The sequence below is a fragment of the Ascidia mentula genome, chromosome 5 (genome assembly GCF_947561715.1).
Source record: "Ascidia mentula chromosome 5, kaAscMent1.1, whole genome shotgun sequence".
Classification (NCBI taxonomy): Eukaryota; Metazoa; Chordata; class Ascidiacea; order Phlebobranchia; family Ascidiidae; genus Ascidia; species Ascidia mentula.
The window spans coordinates 10,420,851-10,439,458 of NC_138570.1; the positions used below are offsets into that span (position 1 = coordinate 10,420,851).

Below are 18,608 nucleotides of genomic sequence, written 5' to 3' on the forward strand. Positions count from 1 at the left end.
GGCGGAAGAAAGTGTTTACTGGTAACATCTGACAAATGGCGCCCGGACTCTATATTGCCACTTAACTTGTGTTTGCGCCACATTAGGCCATGACAAATGGCCGACGGGCTCGAAGAGAGTCGTGATTTCAACTCTTTATACGGTAAGATCTGTCGACTATTGTACAAGGGTCACCCATACCCCCTATCCATTCTTCGCGGTGGTCAGCGCTAAGACAAATATTTACAAAGTTGCTTCGCCTTCTTGTCAGCCAGCCATCGGTTAAGATATTTCGCCACAAAGTTAGGCGCCAAGAACGTTCACATTTCCCGACGGTGTAATGGCAGGGATTTTGTGTGCGGACCACCCAAACTAATGTGGGGAAGTCAGTAAAAGTAGCAATGTCAAGCCTGACTTGACGGGTTAATGAACACGTGACGAATGACGTACATATAATCAGCAAGTCGCAAACTCCCAGTTACAGTTGGGAAGTGGTTTTGGCATTTTTGAATTTTCCGTCTTTGCCCGCGATTGCACTGGATTTAAAGGGCGCGATGACGTCAGCGTTTAAAAAACTGCAGAGCTCGGACGTGAAAACCGTGCACTGGTTGTTGAGGAGCAGAGAAGGGCGAGTTTCAGCCTCTCTCAAAGGCGACTGAGGAATGCGGCGAAGCCACAAATGTATCGGCATCTCGGTGGTGAGTATTGGGCGTACACAATCGTGCGCAGTACCAAGGCCCCATACAGAGACGAATTAATGGAGCGTTGCGTTAACAACACAATAAGCTCGAAATTTGCCACCTATTACTTCGGATTAATTTTTGTTGGAATCCTCTCGCCATGCACGGTCTATTGTCCAGAGAGGGCGCCATACTGCGCCAATAGGCAACAAAACGGATGCTCGAAGCTGGCGGTGAACGAAACATGTGTTGAATCAAATCGCTGTGACGACCCCACGCCGATTGTAAGCAAAACACACACAAGGCGAATCGGTGTGCATCAGCGGGTGATTTGTCCCAACGACGCCAATAATTTGCACCAAACACGCACGGCGAGACCCGGCGTACGGGTTTGACCGCAAAACTTCACCGAATGGCAACTTACAGGAGATCGACCTGGAGTTTTGCCACCCGTTGGCAACGAACGAGCTTCCCACATCCCGTTTGCGGTGAGCAATATTTCACACACACTCGAGACGCCCGGGCGTTCATCACGTGACCTGATCAAAGCACCACCGCGCTATTGCTTCCTGCACGTGACACCGGAACGTTTGTCCCGGTGCAAAATGATGTCCTCCGACAAATCACGACGCGTATTTGCCTTTATGCAAATGTTCTTAGGTATTGTCTCTGTCTGTTCCCACACTCCAAGGTCCAGCAATGTCTGATTTGAACGGGCGAAATAGGCCATGACATCACCTTCAGATGCGTTGACATGTACAAGTTATAAAAAAAAGTCTTTAGAAAAAACAGACGTACAGCAAAACATACATAATTACGAAACTGTTTATCTGATGTTACTTTTTTGTGAAGTTTAACATACGGTTTTCTTTTCATAGATACTAAACGTAGGATCATCATGCATAGAATAATATTGCTAATGATTTTGATGGTTGGACCACTACGCACGGCGACAGCGAATGACGACGACAGCGCTGAGCTCGTGTCTCCGCAAATTCGATACGCAGCACAACCGAGCAATAACAACGATCCACGCACTGTCAGAAAGCTAGTGGATACCAGTTACCACCAACGGACAGAACACGAAGTGCACGTTGACGTTCGCACACAAGAAGAGACAACGACTGGATCCAACTCGACGGAATGTGAATCGAATTGTACTGGAAGTTCCGCATGCGAAAGTTCGAGCTCCGGCGGCTGTTCCTCGCATTCATCGTGTGGCTCATCTTGCAATACGGGCTGTTCATGCGGATGTGGGTGTGGATGTTGCAATTGTGGTGGAGGTGGAGGAGGATCTTCTGACGTTTCGCTACTCCTTCATACATTGGACCGACTTTCACACGGCCCACCGGGTCAACAGGGCCCTCCGGGACTTCAAGGCCCCGCTGGATTTTCAGGTATGCCTGGACCTCCGGGGAAGGCGGGTTACCCCGGAATTCAAGGACCGCCAGGCTTACAGGGCACTCCTGGGCCGCCAGGGTACGGTATGAAAGGAGACTGTGGGCCAAGGGGGCCAAAAGGTGAACCGGGCACGTCGGAAGTCGGCCGACCAGGACCGCCGGGTCCGCGGGGACCACCTGGAAAAATTGACTACGAAGAATTTCGTGACTCCCCTATCATAGTGAATGGTCGTCCAGGCCAGAGCGGAGAAAAAGGGATGCAAGGTGAGAAGGGGATGACTGGGACGCCAGGACCAAGAGGCCCACCCGGACTGTCGTCTAGCGACATTGAAACAGTAAAAGTAACGAGAGAAGTCGCAGGTCCACGTGGCCCGAAAGGGGAACCGGGACTTGGTGTTGTTGGCCCCCCAGGACCACCTGGAACCCCGGGCCAGGACGGTATTGACGGTTTGCCGGGCGAAAGTATCAAAGGCGAACCTGGCATTCGCGGAGAATCAGGTGTCGGACTTTCGGGACCACCAGGACCCCAAGGCCCACCGGGACGTGCTGTTGAGGGCAAAAAAGGCGAAAGTGGACAAGACGGACAACCTGGTACTCCCGGGACACGGGGACCACCGGGCCCTCCTGGTCCACCCGCGACCCCAAACCGTCGTAATGACAACGATGGCTTGCTAAATGGTGAAGGCGGCGGACAAGGAGAAGTTGGCCTTACCGGACCAGAAGGACCGCAAGGGCCACCAGGCATGAAAGGACCTCCAGGGATGAAGGGAGAAAAGGGAATGAGCGGAGAGTCGGGTAGTAATGGAAGACGTGGACCACCAGGATATGGTAGAAGGGGAATAAAGGGTGATGTAGGGTTACCAGGGCCTTCAATCAAAGGCGAGCCAGGACCACCTGGTCCTCCGGGGCCACCAGGTCGTTCAACCCATTCCCGTACCACTGCAACGAGTAGCACGGCTACTACGGGTACAGCTTGTTGCAACCGAGAAAAAGTAGCATTCATGGCCGGACTTTCTCGAAACTTCCACGGCAATAACCAGGGCATTTGTTTCGATCACGTGGTTACAAATATAGGTGGCGCTTACCGTTCGTCCACCGGTTGTTTTGTGGTTCCCGCCGCAGGCCTCTACGTATTCCACGTCAACATACTTCGATGTAGAAGCAGCGGACCACTGTACGTCCACCTAATGCGTAACGGTGATATGGTGAGCTCAGCGACCAACCAGGATTCGCGTTTTGAGACAACGTCATCGACCGCAGTTCTACAACTTCGCCGAGGCGACGTGATTTGGGTGAGACTGCGACAAGGCACCGCGTACGGCCACAGCCCATCTCACTACACCACGTTCTCCGGCTACTCAGTACAGCTCGACGAGGCTGTGGACTTGAATGCGGCTTTCTCGCAACAACGTTACAGGATAGGCGTCAGCTACTCGTTATACAAAGGTGCCACATCGAAGTTGTTAACAGCAGAGGAGGCGGCACGCATCAGGTCGATGGGCAATTCCATGAGTGCCATGCCCGGCAATGATTGATCTTAACGTCTGACGTCATCGCGGGAGTTGCTTCTCCCAATCAGCTTGGGAACTGACGTCAGCGCGCCGCCACCTCGTCGTTGATCGACGTCTTGTGCAGGCGCAGGTTCATGGTTCGAGCACCACTTGCCATTAAGGATCTTCATATGTCATACGGCATTAATTTTGACATAGTGCCATTTATTATCGTCGCAAAACGCCTTTTCGGTGCATTAATCGTATTAAACATTGCAACTATCAAGTTCATAAGTATTAAGCAGCCTTTCTTGTATTCATCGCTTTTCTACGACCATCAAACTTATCAAGAGTAAATTTTTGTTGTGATTCTGTTTTATCATAGTCTTTGGTATATTTATTTTTTGTGTCGGTTTTGCTGTCGCATTTTGCATGTGGGTAAAGTAGATTTGCTGGACTCACCAAGGTGTTTCGTCGTATTTTCTTTTATAAAGAGCGAATTAAAACGCAATAAAGAATATTGAAATACACTGGATATTTATGGATTTAACACAAACCCCACCGCGGCCCGCTTGGTTGCATCTCTCGGGGCGTGACCTATAAGGTCGTGACATTTAATTACCTTTCCCTTATTACAACGCCAAAGATATATGAGGCATGTTAGGCAACAGCGTACTGTACACAGCAGAAGCACGCCTCGTCTGTGCGTTAGCTTTTAACAGCTGTAACACGTTCAGTCCTTAATCTAGGACGTATGAGAAATCAGCGAATATATTCCCGTACCGGTCGAATACCACATCGAAATCCCGGGCTTTGATGTCGTATTAAAGGAGCTTTTTACCCCAAAAGGGGTGGCATTCAATTTACCCGCGCACGGGAATTAACCGCAGGTTCGCTTGGTCGATAATAAATTGGATCTATTTTAAGCTGGGATGCGGGCGCGTCAATCAGAGTGAAGGTTAAATGAATATTCGCGAGGTGGGGCGAAAAATCAATGCCCAGGATTGCTGTAAGTGGTTTTGTGGCCTGGTGCTGGCCCGCCCAATGCAACGTGGTTGGCTGCAATCCTATTACTAAGGAAGCGAAATATATAACTATCCCCAAATATCCATTACAGATCGGCAGGAAGACGTTTCCTGTACTATAAATTTTTACTTAGGAAAAATGTCATCAACAAGAAGAAAAATGTAGTCCGTAAGTCCTTTCTGGTGGATCCATGCCAAAGCTGATCTCACAAACACAAGAAGGAATATTGATGAGCGGCATAACCTAATATGGTTAAACAGGGACCACATATCGGTTGTTTACTGACTAATGCTCACGTAATACGCTTCTATCTGATAAACGCAGCAGGATTTCAAATCTAGGCGGGACATTGATTCTCGACCCGATAAACCGAACGTGCTGCATTGCATGTTTTGGCGACAGATTGATTTCAGTGGTTTTTCGTTAAAACGCTGTTTACCTGTCGTACTGGGTGGCATTAAACAACGCATTTCGCAGTACGGCCATTACATGCTTGCTTAGTTGCTATTCCGTACTCAGGAACAGGAAAATTGGTTTCATAGCAGATTTCCTGTATTATTGTTAATATTCCCAACACATAGATGGGACACACAATATAAAAATGATAGCAGCACGAATTTGCAAACCAAAAAACATCCGCAAAATTGTATAAAAGTTAGTGTTTTGCTGATTCTAAACCTTATTTTTAAATGGCCATGCTAGCAAAACAAGCCGGTTTTTGACGTATATAAAGCAACTACCAACAAGTCAGTACATTACGATCTAAGTTACGGAGTTGTATTCAGGCTTATACGACGAGTTCGCCCCATTTCAACTTTACTCTTGAGATGAAAAAGATAACGTCAAACTATCGGCTTGTTGTGGGAACGATTTGAGACTTATGGGTATCGCGCAACTCATCTTAAATGTGACCTAGAGCATTAGAGATCATCTTAACGCGATGTTGTCGTGGATTTATATACGATGCGGCATCTAATTTATGTATCGTTTGTTCCACAAAAGTATACTGATACTATAATGGAGGAAAATGTTACATTAAAATGCTGGAAACGACCTATCTTCTATAGAAGTAGATCAGAAAATTAATGCCGATTTGGGCAGTCGAGGCGGCATAGATAGCAACTCAAGTAAATCAAGTCGTCTTTACCAGAACATGCAGTGAAACGGTCATTTGGTCCAGCTTACGAACAAAAGGTGATCTTCATAAACTAATATTCTTGTTTCAAAACCGACTAAAACAATTAATAAATCGTTTTTCGAGCAAGATGATATGACAAGTCAAGTGTTTTGAAATTCTCATACAAATTATCCGGGATATGTCGACGAAATCCAACAGTACTTTGCATCCCAAACTAATACCATCTATACATCACATATCCCCCGACACTGTAATTTCCCCCAAATAATGTACACCTATTGTTTGATGTGGACAAGCTAGGACAAAAACCTACCTTGCCGAGTGCTAGTTGTTCGTGTAGCGCAAGATAGCCGGGTTGAAGAGTTCCGGCAACAGGTATCTGGTGTTCGCCGCACGCAACTCGTCCATCCTTCGTCAGGAGAGGCACCCATGCGTGACCGACTGCAGAGGAACAAGGGACGTTTTGTGTAGCCAGGGTTAATGGACTTGCGGTGTTAGCTGAGCTGAGCGATTTGCTCAAAGGTAATCTCTACGTCACTGCACGGAGGATTAAGTGATTCCGTTAACGTATAAACAACACCTTACAACACAGGTGACTTATCAAGATTCTGTAGCAAAATTTCGAACATAAAGATTGCGATTTGAATGGTGATGTAATTAAAATGCATACGGGACGTAATCCCCACATGGAATGAAAACTTTCCAAGAAAACGATACGCAGTTGGACAGGTTTGTTGTGTTATCACTTAATACATAATTTTGGTTCGGTAATAGGATTTCCACGCAGTGGTTAAATATAATTCTATATAACCAACAAAACAAGTTGCCCGGAGGCTTCAGTCATATCGCATGATATGGAATTGCTCTGTGTCTCAACCAAGTGGCCACTTACTTTCCATCTGCACGGAGTCTTTCTTTTTGGTGTTGGTATCGACAACCACGTGGTAGAATGAGAAGAGAATATGATGTCCGTGGTGGAGTTGCGTAGGAAGGGAAAGTTTCCACTGGAAAGAACAACACGTTGAATTTTAGTCAGGGTAGTTTAAGTATTATTGAGTCGCAATGAAAATGTGAAACTTTGAACCCACTATTGTCACAATATAGAGCAGAGCGCAGAATCTCTATAGTAGTGATTTTTAAACGTTTTAGGGTGAAGGAAGACTTGGATCTTCCACATTCGTTTACGTCACAACAAATTTCAGCGTTAATTCAGCTGCAGTATTTTGAAAAAACGCTATATACAATACGGTAGTCACTTTCAAAACAGGCAGTACAGTAATAATTATATAGCGTATCAGCACATTTATATTACGTTCTCATATTTGCGATTTTACAAAACATAGCCACAACTTTCCATAAATTTTTGTTAATTTATGAAACTTTCACACAAAAATCCGCCTCTATTGCCTTAACGCAGCAATGAAAGAAAAGTAAACGATACTAAAGAGTTTCTGTCACATGATCAAATATGAGGAATGCAAACTATTTATGGAAAGTCATTTTTACAAACCTCTTCGTAAAACTCTGGTCGTTCATGGTGGTGAAGAACAGCTGCTGACACGCGTGTGGCGAAGGCACCGATTCCTGGAGGTCCCGGGCGTTTGTAAAATGATTTGAGCGGTTGAGCACCCTCGGTATCCGAATCTCTAAACTCAGCCATGACTGCAATATTGCGAGCCTGGAGGAATGTACATGACGTCAGCACATAGTGTTACATTTATTTGGAACAAAATTCACAGTTTAGGTTTGCCCCGGCTCCAGAAACGCGCAAAGTTTGGATCTCACCTTAGCGAAAGTCTTTTGATTGTCGTAGTTAAGCGCCTTGGGGTAAACATAACAGTGGTTGGTGTATTCCATGTTGGGATGGTGATCTGCGGGGGAATTCTTGAGAAATTCGTCGACCTCCATAACAGGTTCTGTTCCGCCACTGTTTAGTTTATTCGAAGACGGAGATGACGACGGTGCGTATGGTTTGACAGGGACGAGCGATGACGTCAGTATGTCTGTTAGAGGCCCATGTAAATGGGGCGGTTAGCGTCTGTTTCTTCATTCAGTGCAGGAATATGTTAGAAATATATAAAAATCTTTAAATACTAAAGGTGTTCAAAATTATTTTGTATACCCGTGTCAAAAGTATGCAGTTTAAGCAAAAGTTTTTTTTTGCTTCTACTCGTGTAGAATGAAAACAAGAATTTTCTTTTCACTTAAACGGGTACATCCGATGAGTGAAGTAAAAGATAATGGTAACTTACTTGGAAGATCGGTAGGAACTGGATCAATGCAAAGCCGTAACTCACAATCGATATATTCCAGTTTCGCCAATTTCTCCGGCCTAAAAACAAAATTGCACAGGATGACATTTATCGACATCTGGAAAGGATGAGGAGTTTAAACCGATTGCTAGACATGCCCATAAATATTTCATCATTGTCAGGTCAACATAAAACGGACCGACTGAACTCGATTTTTTTTTATTTTCTGCACGTTAAAATACCTTCTGAAGTCGGACAGGAATTTAAGCAGATCCTCTTCGGCGAGTTTCGATGATTCTTGTTTGTAAATTGCTTCAAACCCGTTCTGATTGAGGTTGCCTTGATTGTCATGAAACAGTGGCCTGAAAGAAGTGTTGCAATTAACACACAAATGCCCGCAAATACAAAACCTGTCAAATCAGTCGACAATAATTCACATGCTCAAGTTTTGTAAAAGAACAGTTTGATGCGTTCAAGAAAATCACGCGTGGCAGAGATGAAAAATTTATCAAAATACATTTAGCGTGTGTCATAATAAATATATGGGTACTTTGGTCTTCAGTACCGATATCAATACAATAAGTATCATTATCAAACTACCAAGATATCTCGTCAGTTCACCCACACTTACTTAGCAGTCCATGCGAAGGGCATACGGTATTGACCCAACCTCTGACAAGCCACTTTCGCATGTTTTAGCACCTGAAGACAAGAATGAAACTTAAAACTGTTCAAACAAACGAATGAGTCTTTGCAGACCGTATGAAGTCTTTAGTATACATAGTAAAAGTGGTTTAGACGTCTCTGTGAGGAAAAGCAAGGGACTTCAGTCATAACAACACGTCATACTCGGCCTGAGCAGTTTCACATATGAAGGGTTTTGTATGAACAACCGCCCACGTCCATATCGACAAATATTAAATGTGGTCGAGTCGCAACTATTGGAACCAAAAGTGATATAAAGGATTTATGTACTGTGCAAATTTAACCCTACAGCAAGACTAGTTGCTGTATTTAATTTTTCCCTTGTAAGCCATGTACTGATATACGGCTCTTGTGTATTTTTTGTAACATAAAAAGTGAACGTAGAACGTAGTAAAACAGATAGTTAGGGGTAAAAACCCACTTTCATTGCGGTCTTGTGGTTGTCGCTGTCGAACTTCATGTAGGGTTGGGCGCAAGATTTGATGCTGCCCTGAAGAACTTTCTCGATTTTCGCCACGAGGTATATGTCCCTGTGCGACTTCGTTACAGAAAAAATTCCCTGAAAATTGACAAACGTTTTTTTTAAAGGTTTGTAATGAAGGTGTTTTACGGTTATACCGCAATCAAACAATTAAACCACAAGTTACCACATTTTTCCCATCAATGATACACAGAAATTTTGAACATGTTAATGAAATGCATTTCCATATACCTACAAGAACATCCCTACAGATCACGTTGTTAACACAATGTTAAAATCACACATCTTTATATTGGACCACAGGACAATAGAGTAACTAAATGTGTAATATGTAATATTATTTTGGACTTGCTTGGTAGCTGTAGAGGGGTCTGGCCCTCGGTTAGGCATTGTTTATTTGTCTGCGACAGCTAATTACTTTATTTGGTGTATAATGGAGCAACAAACCTCTGATTTACGTCAGCAGATTTTATTTTGTTTTGAAAAATCGATTTCGCTAATGTAGGTTACCATGATATTATTTTGCATGTAGTTGTTGCTCTGTCTCGTAACATGTAGATTTGTGTTTTAATTACGAACCTGCTTGGGGAAGGAGACCCACATGGAATCAACCTTTTGTAGCGAAGGTTCACCAACTTTGGGTTCTTCCGACAAGTTAGATGTTCGTTTACCACTGGTGGAAGATCGATCAGGGATCATCCGACGAACCTGCCATGATAGAACAGATGTAGTTTGAGGGTTCAATTGTACCGTGACAGTTGGAGTTAACAATATACAAGAAGAACAGGGCATTCGAAACCACTATACAGCTTAACTTGTTGGCAAATGAGTTTTATTGCGCGTAGCTTTAATATTTTACCACACAAGAATGATATTATGAGGTTACAATGTCAGGACATCCCTGAATAAACAACATAAAAACAATGTCGCAAAATTTAAGTTCATGATTTCAAAACCTTCATTTTCTTACCAGCGTATGGTTGAGGTCGACATGCAAGTCCGCCGATATTTTCCTCCCTTCCGCCACGTCATAAAGAGCCAGTGTGACGAAGAAGGGCTCAACCTAATTTAAAAAACAACAATTTGGGGGCATGTTATGACCAGAAAGGCATCCAAAACACAAGTCATTGTTTGTACTCACGTTGGTGATAGGTTCTTCTGCCCCATCGATTACGACACCTCGAACAGAGAAGGAAATACTCTTGCATGCAACCATCAACCGCGCACACGGCTTAAGAATAGTTGGAGGTGAAACTTCTGGGGTCTTCGCCTTATTAGAGGAATTCTGTCAAGATAAATATTTACATGAATTAAATCCAGGGGTGATTTGGTGAAAACAATGCCGATCAATTGACTGTGTCGGCGCACAACTAAATGCACATTTTAGTGTTTATTGTATAAATAATGTAGTAACTTTAACATTCCCAACGCTTCCGAAGCAGTCACTTGGAAACAAACATAAAAATGAAGAAATGACTTGTGTCATCAAAGGAAAATCAGGTCAGAAATTTTGATAATATATTTAGTTGTGACATAATGCATGGAACAACCCATGACTAGATGTGGCAGGAATAGAAAAAGTGTCTGTGGCCTATAAATAAGCCAGTGTGCGCATTTAGAAGTTTAGCTGCTGATAATGTTCACATACTCTGTAGGGGTTCCAATTTAAGTGCAATTACCGCATATCTCCACGCCGCATGTATGCACGGGAGTTTATCAAAACTTTTTGTCAAAACATCCTAATCGCCATGATTTTGACATTTTAATTATTCACGCGACTTCATCACAAAGGCCATTTTTTAAAAGCAATTCTTTCCCATGTCCGTACTGATCACAAAGTAAGTGGAATGAGATATTGTTGACTTCAACACACCTTCACATATCGATTCTGGAAGTCGGGAAAGATCCTGAAAACATTTTGTCTTCCTTCTCTGCGCGCCAAGGAATTTTTCTGGTCGGTTTCTCGCGCATATTTCACAAGCTCGGGATGCATTGTACTCTTCAACCCCTCCAAACTGTTGCACGAATCTCCGTTTTGTTTCGAGTCTTGTTCTGTTACGAAACAAACTATTAGTCACACGCGGCTATGTATGAACGCTTCATTGTTTTCGGTCGTTTGTAGGGTTTCTTGTTTCAACTTTGAACGAACTGCTCGAGGCGTTTGGCCCCTGGCTTTGTGCAACACTTCAACACTACATTGCCCTCACTTCTGAACAAATCCTTCAAGCCGACTAAAATATCAAATCTATGACGACAATGCTCTGCCATTGTAATGAAAACAATTTACATGTAGCTGTTGTTTTACCGAACTCTATAAAAATTCCATATTTGTTAAACTTTGGTCAGGATTAATAGCAATAGAAACGGAACGAAGACAGTCGATGAGATGGACAAGTATTTAGTTATATTACCAACACATAGCTGTTAACATACTAAACTATATGCGAGAGATATAGATTGCAAAGCATACATAGGTCAACTTTCGGAAGAAATTGGCGGCACACGCCTCAAAAGACGCTTTCCTGAAAATGTGGGACAAAGCGAATGTTATTGTAATATCGAACCGAATAACAACGTTAACACACAACAGGCTTAGGATATTACATCCTAGCACGTTTGTGCGCGGTCAGGTGTCCGCATCCTACTCCTTCTTACCACATTTGTCCTTCTGCGTCACTTGCGCTTCGATGGTGCTTTGTAAGGCAAGGTTGATTGTTGAAATCCATTCGTTTGCGTCTGCTTCCGTGTCGGCGGCCAACAAGTGGCAAGTTTGATCTTGCATTCGAACTTCAAAGGCATGTTTCCTACCCTTGGTGGTCTGAGAAGGTTTTTAATATGTTTTATTTGTGTTGGGGATAATGTACTGGAGAAAATATTTCATATAGATTCAGGAATCAGCCAGTGGTGACCGACAGGTCTGTCCTAACGTGTCAATATCCAAAAAAAGCCCAACAAGAGTGGCATACAGAGTTTATTTTACTTATCCGTCATTCTTTTTATGCGAAGATGATGTTCAAATTTTCGGGAATGTTTTCTGTTGTGTTCAATAAAACACTCAAAACACACTTTTTAACACATTAGTGTGCAAACAGAACAACATACAGATACGTATGATACAAAATTTCATGGCATAAAAGATCGATTCATCTTTTATGCGAAAATATCCATTAACAAACTCACCAACATGCATTAATGAAGGTGTCCTAAATATTTAGGAAAATAAACCAATCTGTAAGAGCACAACACACAAAAGCACTTGCAAACAAACACCAATGAACGTTTAGAGCAAACCCACAATATATTGGCGATTAGTAGAAAATCACATTCACAAAATATTCCACCGCTGTACAAATAACGCACTCGTTTCATGGGATCTGCCATTAAAACGGAGTACATCAAAACAGGCAACGTAAGTATGAAAAAAAGCCAAACACATGCACTCACCAGACTCACCGTGTGAGAGCCAATACACGAATCAAGGTAAATTGCACCCTTTGGGTCTTTGCTTATTTTCTCGTCTTTGTAATAGTTAAGAATGTACGAGCTGTCGGGAAGTTGTTTCAGGTGGAAGTAACGGCGCTTGAAGGACTAAAAACAAAACAGTTTAAGTAAATCAGGTCATGGTAAGAAACGTTAATATGACTGTGGTGTTTAAACAGCACGCTAGACTTTTGTTTTGAGGTCTATTTTGGAAAGCGCTGAGTCTCCGAACCAGTATAGTTTAATAGTGCAACACCAAAAAAATACTTCACTAAAAACATTATTTCGATTAAAATACAACCACGCATTTCTTACGACTGAATTTTAACTTGAAGTAACAAAATCTCAAATCAAAATAAAAACATGTCAAAAGTTGGTAACAGTCGGGTAATACGTTGAAAAGCATCAACGGAGCGTCTATACTAAGAACATATTGACTCGCCAATATGCTTGGATTGTGCATGAAAACAGGATGCAACGAGCAAGTTAGCTGCATTCAATGACTTGGTTACAGTGGCGCTGTAAATTTTCCTGCTATTGAGTAAAATGACCTGAGAAGCAGGTCACCGCCTTCACGCAAAACATGTTTTAAGGTTTACCGAAACAACGGAACAAAAAACGTGAAAAGTACAACGGAATAAAAATATGTTCAGCCCAAATGCGTGGTTGCATGAAGGGGAATAACCCGAGTAAATTTTTTAAATGGCAAATAATGTCATTGTAAAGCGTGTAAATAACCCCACTTTAGGAATATCGTGAGCTCTTCGAACACAAGAAAGGATGCAACTTGTGCCGGAAGCGTGACGTATTTTGCGTCATCGTCATACGTAAATGGATTTATGTTCAAGCGGAATTAAGGTTGGCGTCACCAACACGAGGCAAGTTTTCAAGCCGAAAATGACGAATGAAGGACAAATTCATTCAAGTATTTGTTTTATAAGGTGCCGATCAGCAGCCGTATTGCCGGTATTGCTATTTATAAATTTTACAAATGATCATAATTGCGGTAATAAAAGTGCGATACTGGGACATTGGGGCAAAATAAAATAAAATACAGCCCTTAATCCTTCGGTTATTCAATTACAGTTCGTGGAAGCGCGAGAAGATTGTGGTGAAACCTTCTCAATAGTAACACATATAAAAATAATACATTAACATACAAAGCAGTCAAGCAGTGGTTCTTAATTAGGGGTGTTGCAGCATGGTCCTTTGGTGGTGCAAGATCTAGTTTCTATTCTATATTGTGTGGGGGAGGCTGAATGTTTGGGTTTGGTTGTTTGAATACTTTATTACATCTATATTAAAAGGGGTTGGCATTTTTTAAAGGCGTGCTGATAAGGAAAGAGGTCACAAACCACTGATTTAAAGCAACACAAGAGTCCAGGCATATTTACCCGAATGGAGATACTTGATACCCCATAGGCGGGGGCTTTATGTAACCAACCCTTCCGTGTTACGCCCTCTTTCTGCCCAGCAGTGACGTCATCCTCCAAGCCAGTCTCTTCGTCTACTTCGAAGATCTAAGATGCACATTTCAGTAAACAAAGTTTGACGTCAACGAAACTTCGGCAGCTAATAATGTTTGGTGTTATGATAGCCAGTGACAGATGCCATTTTGTAGATCAGGCCTAAATATAATACCTAGGCCTTCTGTAGGAAATACGCTAAATACAAAATTCAGTATTAAACTCTTTGCACATACAAAGAAGTGATTACCATACTCCACATTGCTTTACACAAGGGCCCAACAATAAAAGCAGCAAGAAACATTACAGCTGAACATTTGAACACACTGCCTACATCGCACTTCGAAGATTGTGAAATATAAAACGAAAGATGCTTCTGTAGTGGAATCATTACGCTTGGCACGAAGTTAAATGCTTGGTACGTTGCTCGTCGTACAGCAAGGGTGATGTCAAAACAGTACGCCTCCACAGGGATTTAATTACAGGGTAGCTGATAATACAGAGTGGGCGGTCGGGTTGAGAAATGCACAACATATACCTTACACAGTGCCAGGCTTTACTTGTCTGCCAAAAACTTGCGCATGTAAAATGTAGCTTCCAGTTCGTGTCATTACTGAAAACTGTTGCTGAGTGGCAAAATTCTTACCAAAGTAGCACGAAATTAATACGAAATGTCAGTGAAGTCGGTCGCCCACGTTCAAGTAGGCCGCTGGTTTTATTACGCCACCTCATTCAGGCCGCAAAACTACAACGGGGCGGTACGTTTGGATTAAACAAACTGTGTTGAGGTGCCATACACGAGCATAGATACTTTCGAACAAACCTGTTCTGAAAGGTTTGGGTTTCCTTCGCCGTCGGCAGTGGGAAGGTCCAAGTAACTGCCAGCGTACGGCTCATACTTGTTTTCCACCAAGTTCCAGTTCTGTGTGTAGGTCTTGATACACTGCGAAGTTAATAGGGGGATAGTTTGTTGACATGACACACACACAAAGCCATCGTTGGATGAAATACGATTTATGCACCGTTCAGTGCGGCTATATTATTTTGGTCGCACGCCCTTTTGAAACGAGTGTATTGTTTGCCAAGGCACAACACTGTAGTAGTTAAATGATGGCAATATAAGTGATGTTCTTTTTCCCAGTCAGTCAGCCAGAAAGCAAATCAAGTACATCTTCAGTTAAACGCGCGTTGAAACGGCGACGAACAAGTTATCAATAGAAAGTGTTAACATGATAGCTTCTTACCTCTTTCACAAACAAACTTGAAGCCTCCTTGGCAGCACCCACTGGAACTGTGTCCACCACTGTACGTTTTTCTCGTGCCCTTGTGGTGGCCTGCGGTAAATATAGCAGAAAGTTTGATGACGAAAAATGTAAAGATGAGACAAACCCGGACCGTGGTTGTCTGGGTGGGTAAATGCGTTTTGTTGCGGTTACAGAGCAACAAGTACTTTCCATATATAAGCCGTGCATCGTTTGTCTGCGTTTGGGCGCAGACAGTTGCCAGATGATCGAGATAATTAGGAAACGCGGAATTATCGGAATGTAAGATCAGATTCCTTGTGTTCATGTGATATGAGCCGCTACATAACTCAGCAATTATCGAATGGAAGGCTGAAACTGAACAGTTTAAACACAATTGGCCATTGACATTGCCTTCAAAATCAATTAATGCGCATATACTTTACCCTTTTTCTGGATATTTTTATTAAATGGGCGTTTTAATCGATATGTAACAGGAAAGTGTTAAATCAAACAAACACAATACAAATAACCAATCTCATAAAACAAGTATATACACTTTCGAAAGCATCGAAAGTTAAATTGTTATCAATGTTCTTGCCAATAGCTTATGACTCACAAACTGACAACATGTAGTTCCACAGAGTCGGTCGATGTTATCGCTGTGCAGTGATAATGGGGCGGTATGCAATCCCTGCTAATGATCGTACAAACGTTATATAGGGTGACCTACCGCGATATCGTCCTGTGGGAATGTGAGTAGGTTGCGTAGAGGGTCATGCTGGATCTCAGAGGCTCGTTTTAAAACGTAGTCTTCGTAGTCAACCGGCTCCAAAGCTCTAACATCCTAAAATGCAAACGTAACGTGTATTACACTGAACATGCTGCACAGTCATAAAAAACAAACAGATGTAAGAACAGATTAAATAGTCCATATACAACATACATGTAATTACACAGCCAATACACACACAAGAGTCAAAAGGTGTACCTGTCGTCCTACAATAATTGTACGCAACAAACTTCACTTCTAAGAAAACCAACCTGTTTAGCAACGTCGTTTGTAACTATAATTTGAGGAGAAGATGAAGCCATAAGGACAACAGATTTGCCACAACAGAAAACAGCAGTTTAAAACTCCTCTTCACTGCTTAAAGTTACTATACACGCACCTCAGCTAAACACTTGTAAGGATTTGGTAGGCGGTAGTATCCACTGGCGTGGGCAGTTAAGGAAATCAAACACGTCTGAGCATGGGTGTTTTTAGCAAGTATATTTATGGATGGACATAAAACATGCATACGAAGAACAACCCTTGTACTTGGAAAACGAGCGGAACTTTTGCCTCAAATGAAGTGGAATGAGTGTCACGATGCGCGCGGTTTCCATGGTACCAGGTTGGGGCAAAGTTGGCGCCAGAGTAATTAACCTTACAATCCCACGCGAATGGATGAGTCTGTTCGAATGTGCACTGCAAGCTAGGCAGGCGGAAGCAGTGGTGTTGCGTAGCAGCCAAATGACGCGTCCACACTCGTGGAGTTAATCGGAATAACAAAAACAAGTCGGAGGGAGCACGTCTCATAACTCAAACCACGATTAAACAATCGGTCACGCTTCGATGGACAACAGACGCAAAACGAATAGACATGTTTAATGCATGTCACAAATAAAACAGCGAATTCAAGGATTCGCCAATCTGGGTAAAAGAACCCCTCATACAAAAATAATACATATTGGTAACCATTTCGCAATGCAAAAAATAAAGATTACGCAGTTCTCGCATTAAATATGGAACAATTCCAGATTTTCGCATCGCGAAATGGTTACCAGTAATAACTAAAGAATAAATATTTCGTAATATAAAAATATCGAACCAACTTTTCATTGATTGTTGCTCTGCAGTAAGGTTAAACAATTAAAAACAGAAACAACGACTAATTGAGAGAAGGGAATCTAATAATACAGAGAGAAATACAAGGAAGTCGAAACTACTCGAGTTGGACTTCTACACTGAGCTGCCCGACAAACCTAATCCCATTACATGTGCTCAGTGAATAACCAACTGTCTTTAATCTTCCTAAATATAATGAAACATTATTCCACGTGTGTATAAAAATGCATGCACAACACTACAGCTATGAGAAGATTCCAGAGTAAGGCGGTACCCTTCAAACGGCAGGAAGCGCCTTTTATTTCAATACATCAAAGCTAACTCCAGCTGGCAAAACGGAACAACTTCAATACGCAAATCACGTTTGTCCAAGTGCAAAGCGAACAAAGCGCATAACGACTCGTTTGCATTGTAAGTCGGCAAACTTAATCCAATTGCCGTAGGGTAAACTGCGCATTTCTAACAGTGAAAAATTCGCTCAGGTAAGCGGCCCACGGCTAGTGAAGCGTTTAAGCATGTGGTCACAGACCGCCAGCGACGAGTTATTCCATTTCTCTGTGTAACTTGGTCGACCCAGATGCAACCTGGGGATCAAGCACTAATGTTTGGAGGACAAGATTCGCGGCAAAAAACTTCCATTGTGGCCGCGCCTGAGTGCCACGATCAATACGAATGATATCACACTCTTACTCATCACTTTGGAATGGCATGATGTCATAACACCTACAACTTTTATGTAATCACCCTTATTCAATGTTGCATGGCATTTACTAGGCCAGCTTAAAAATTTATTTATTTTTTATTTGTGTATGCACTTACAAAATCAAATGCACTGGAGTATACACTGCTTCTTGCAGCGATGCTTGCACTCTCTCTCCGCTTTGAGGCAGTTCCCTTGCGCTTCAGTCCCTGTGCAAAGCGCCTTGTTTCTGGCATCACTGGAAAACTTTAATCTTCGTGTTGTATAATCCAAGTGTCTTGTGTGTATTTACATGACAAAATGCATCACAACTCAAAGTGTTTAAAAAAACATAGGTCTGAGGAAAAATTTCTGTAATATTCAATAAAGAATATATACCATGCAAAAAATTGATTCTGTCAAGTTCTGACAATTCAGAAATAAATGCTGGGGGATAGTTTAGAGCCAAAAAGTTTTTAAACAACATACCTGTGGTGGAGGTCTTGAAATAACCCGAAACAAAACTTATACATATATAAAAAGTTAATTTTAATATCTTAACAAAAATGTGTTAATGTGAGGTCAGGCAACATAGCCTATGTTTTCATCCAAATTGAAATTTTACATGTTTGTAAATGGTGTCTTATTTAAAACAATTTGCATTTTAATTAGTGGTATGACGCAAAAAAAAATAAGTGGG

General features: G+C 42.4%; 2 protein-coding genes across 11 annotated transcripts in view; one reads left to right on the forward strand and one right to left on the reverse strand.

Moving 5' to 3' along the window:
* Nucleotides 1-18,275, reverse strand: part of LOC145901628 (dedicator of cytokinesis protein 9-like) — a 48,707-nt gene extending 30,432 nt beyond the window's left edge. For 7 of the 10 annotated variants that reach the window (XM_082989385.1, XM_082989382.1, XM_082989381.1 and 4 more), the window contains exons 1-19: nt 18,049-18,275; nt 16,072-16,185; nt 15,342-15,431; nt 14,921-15,040; nt 14,026-14,151; nt 12,596-12,739; nt 11,807-11,969; nt 11,025-11,203; nt 10,293-10,436; nt 10,122-10,214; nt 9,731-9,859; nt 9,092-9,229; nt 8,597-8,667; nt 8,208-8,327; nt 7,966-8,045; nt 7,499-7,716; nt 7,224-7,391; nt 6,606-6,717; nt 6,027-6,154 (exon numbers count right to left, since the gene is read on the reverse strand). In XM_082989385.1, the coding sequence (XP_082845511.1) occupies nt 6,027-6,154; nt 6,606-6,717; nt 7,224-7,391; nt 7,499-7,716; nt 7,966-8,045; nt 8,208-8,327; nt 8,597-8,667; nt 9,092-9,229; nt 9,731-9,859; nt 10,122-10,214; nt 10,293-10,436; nt 11,025-11,203; nt 11,807-11,969; nt 12,596-12,739; nt 14,026-14,151; nt 14,921-15,040; nt 15,342-15,431; nt 16,072-16,185; nt 18,049-18,165 (2,454 nt within the window). In that variant the 5' untranslated portion in view covers nt 18,166-18,275. Of the gene's footprint in view, nt 1-6,026; nt 6,155-6,605; nt 6,718-7,223; nt 7,392-7,498; nt 7,717-7,965; nt 8,046-8,207; nt 8,328-8,596; nt 8,668-9,091; nt 9,230-9,730; nt 9,860-10,121; nt 10,215-10,292; nt 10,437-11,024; nt 11,204-11,806; nt 11,970-12,595; nt 12,740-14,025; nt 14,152-14,920; nt 15,041-15,341; nt 15,432-16,071; nt 16,186-16,382; nt 16,520-18,048 lie in introns of those variants that run through there. The other 3 variants (XM_082989386.1, XM_082989378.1, XM_082989383.1) reach the window with 2 other exon arrangements.
* On the forward strand, nt 1,396-4,079 carry LOC145901630 (uncharacterized). The gene has a single exon (XM_082989387.1). It carries the CDS (start codon nt 1,558-1,560, stop codon nt 3,592-3,594), a length of 2,037 nt encoding a protein of 678 aa, XP_082845513.1. The 5' UTR covers nt 1,396-1,557; the 3' UTR covers nt 3,595-4,079.
* Nucleotides 18,276-18,608: the final 333 nt, after the last annotated feature.

Coding starts and splice junctions, on each gene's coding strand:
- LOC145901630 (XM_082989387.1), top strand. CDS start 1,558: ATGCATAGAATAATATTGCTAATGATTTTGATGGTTGGACCACTACGC.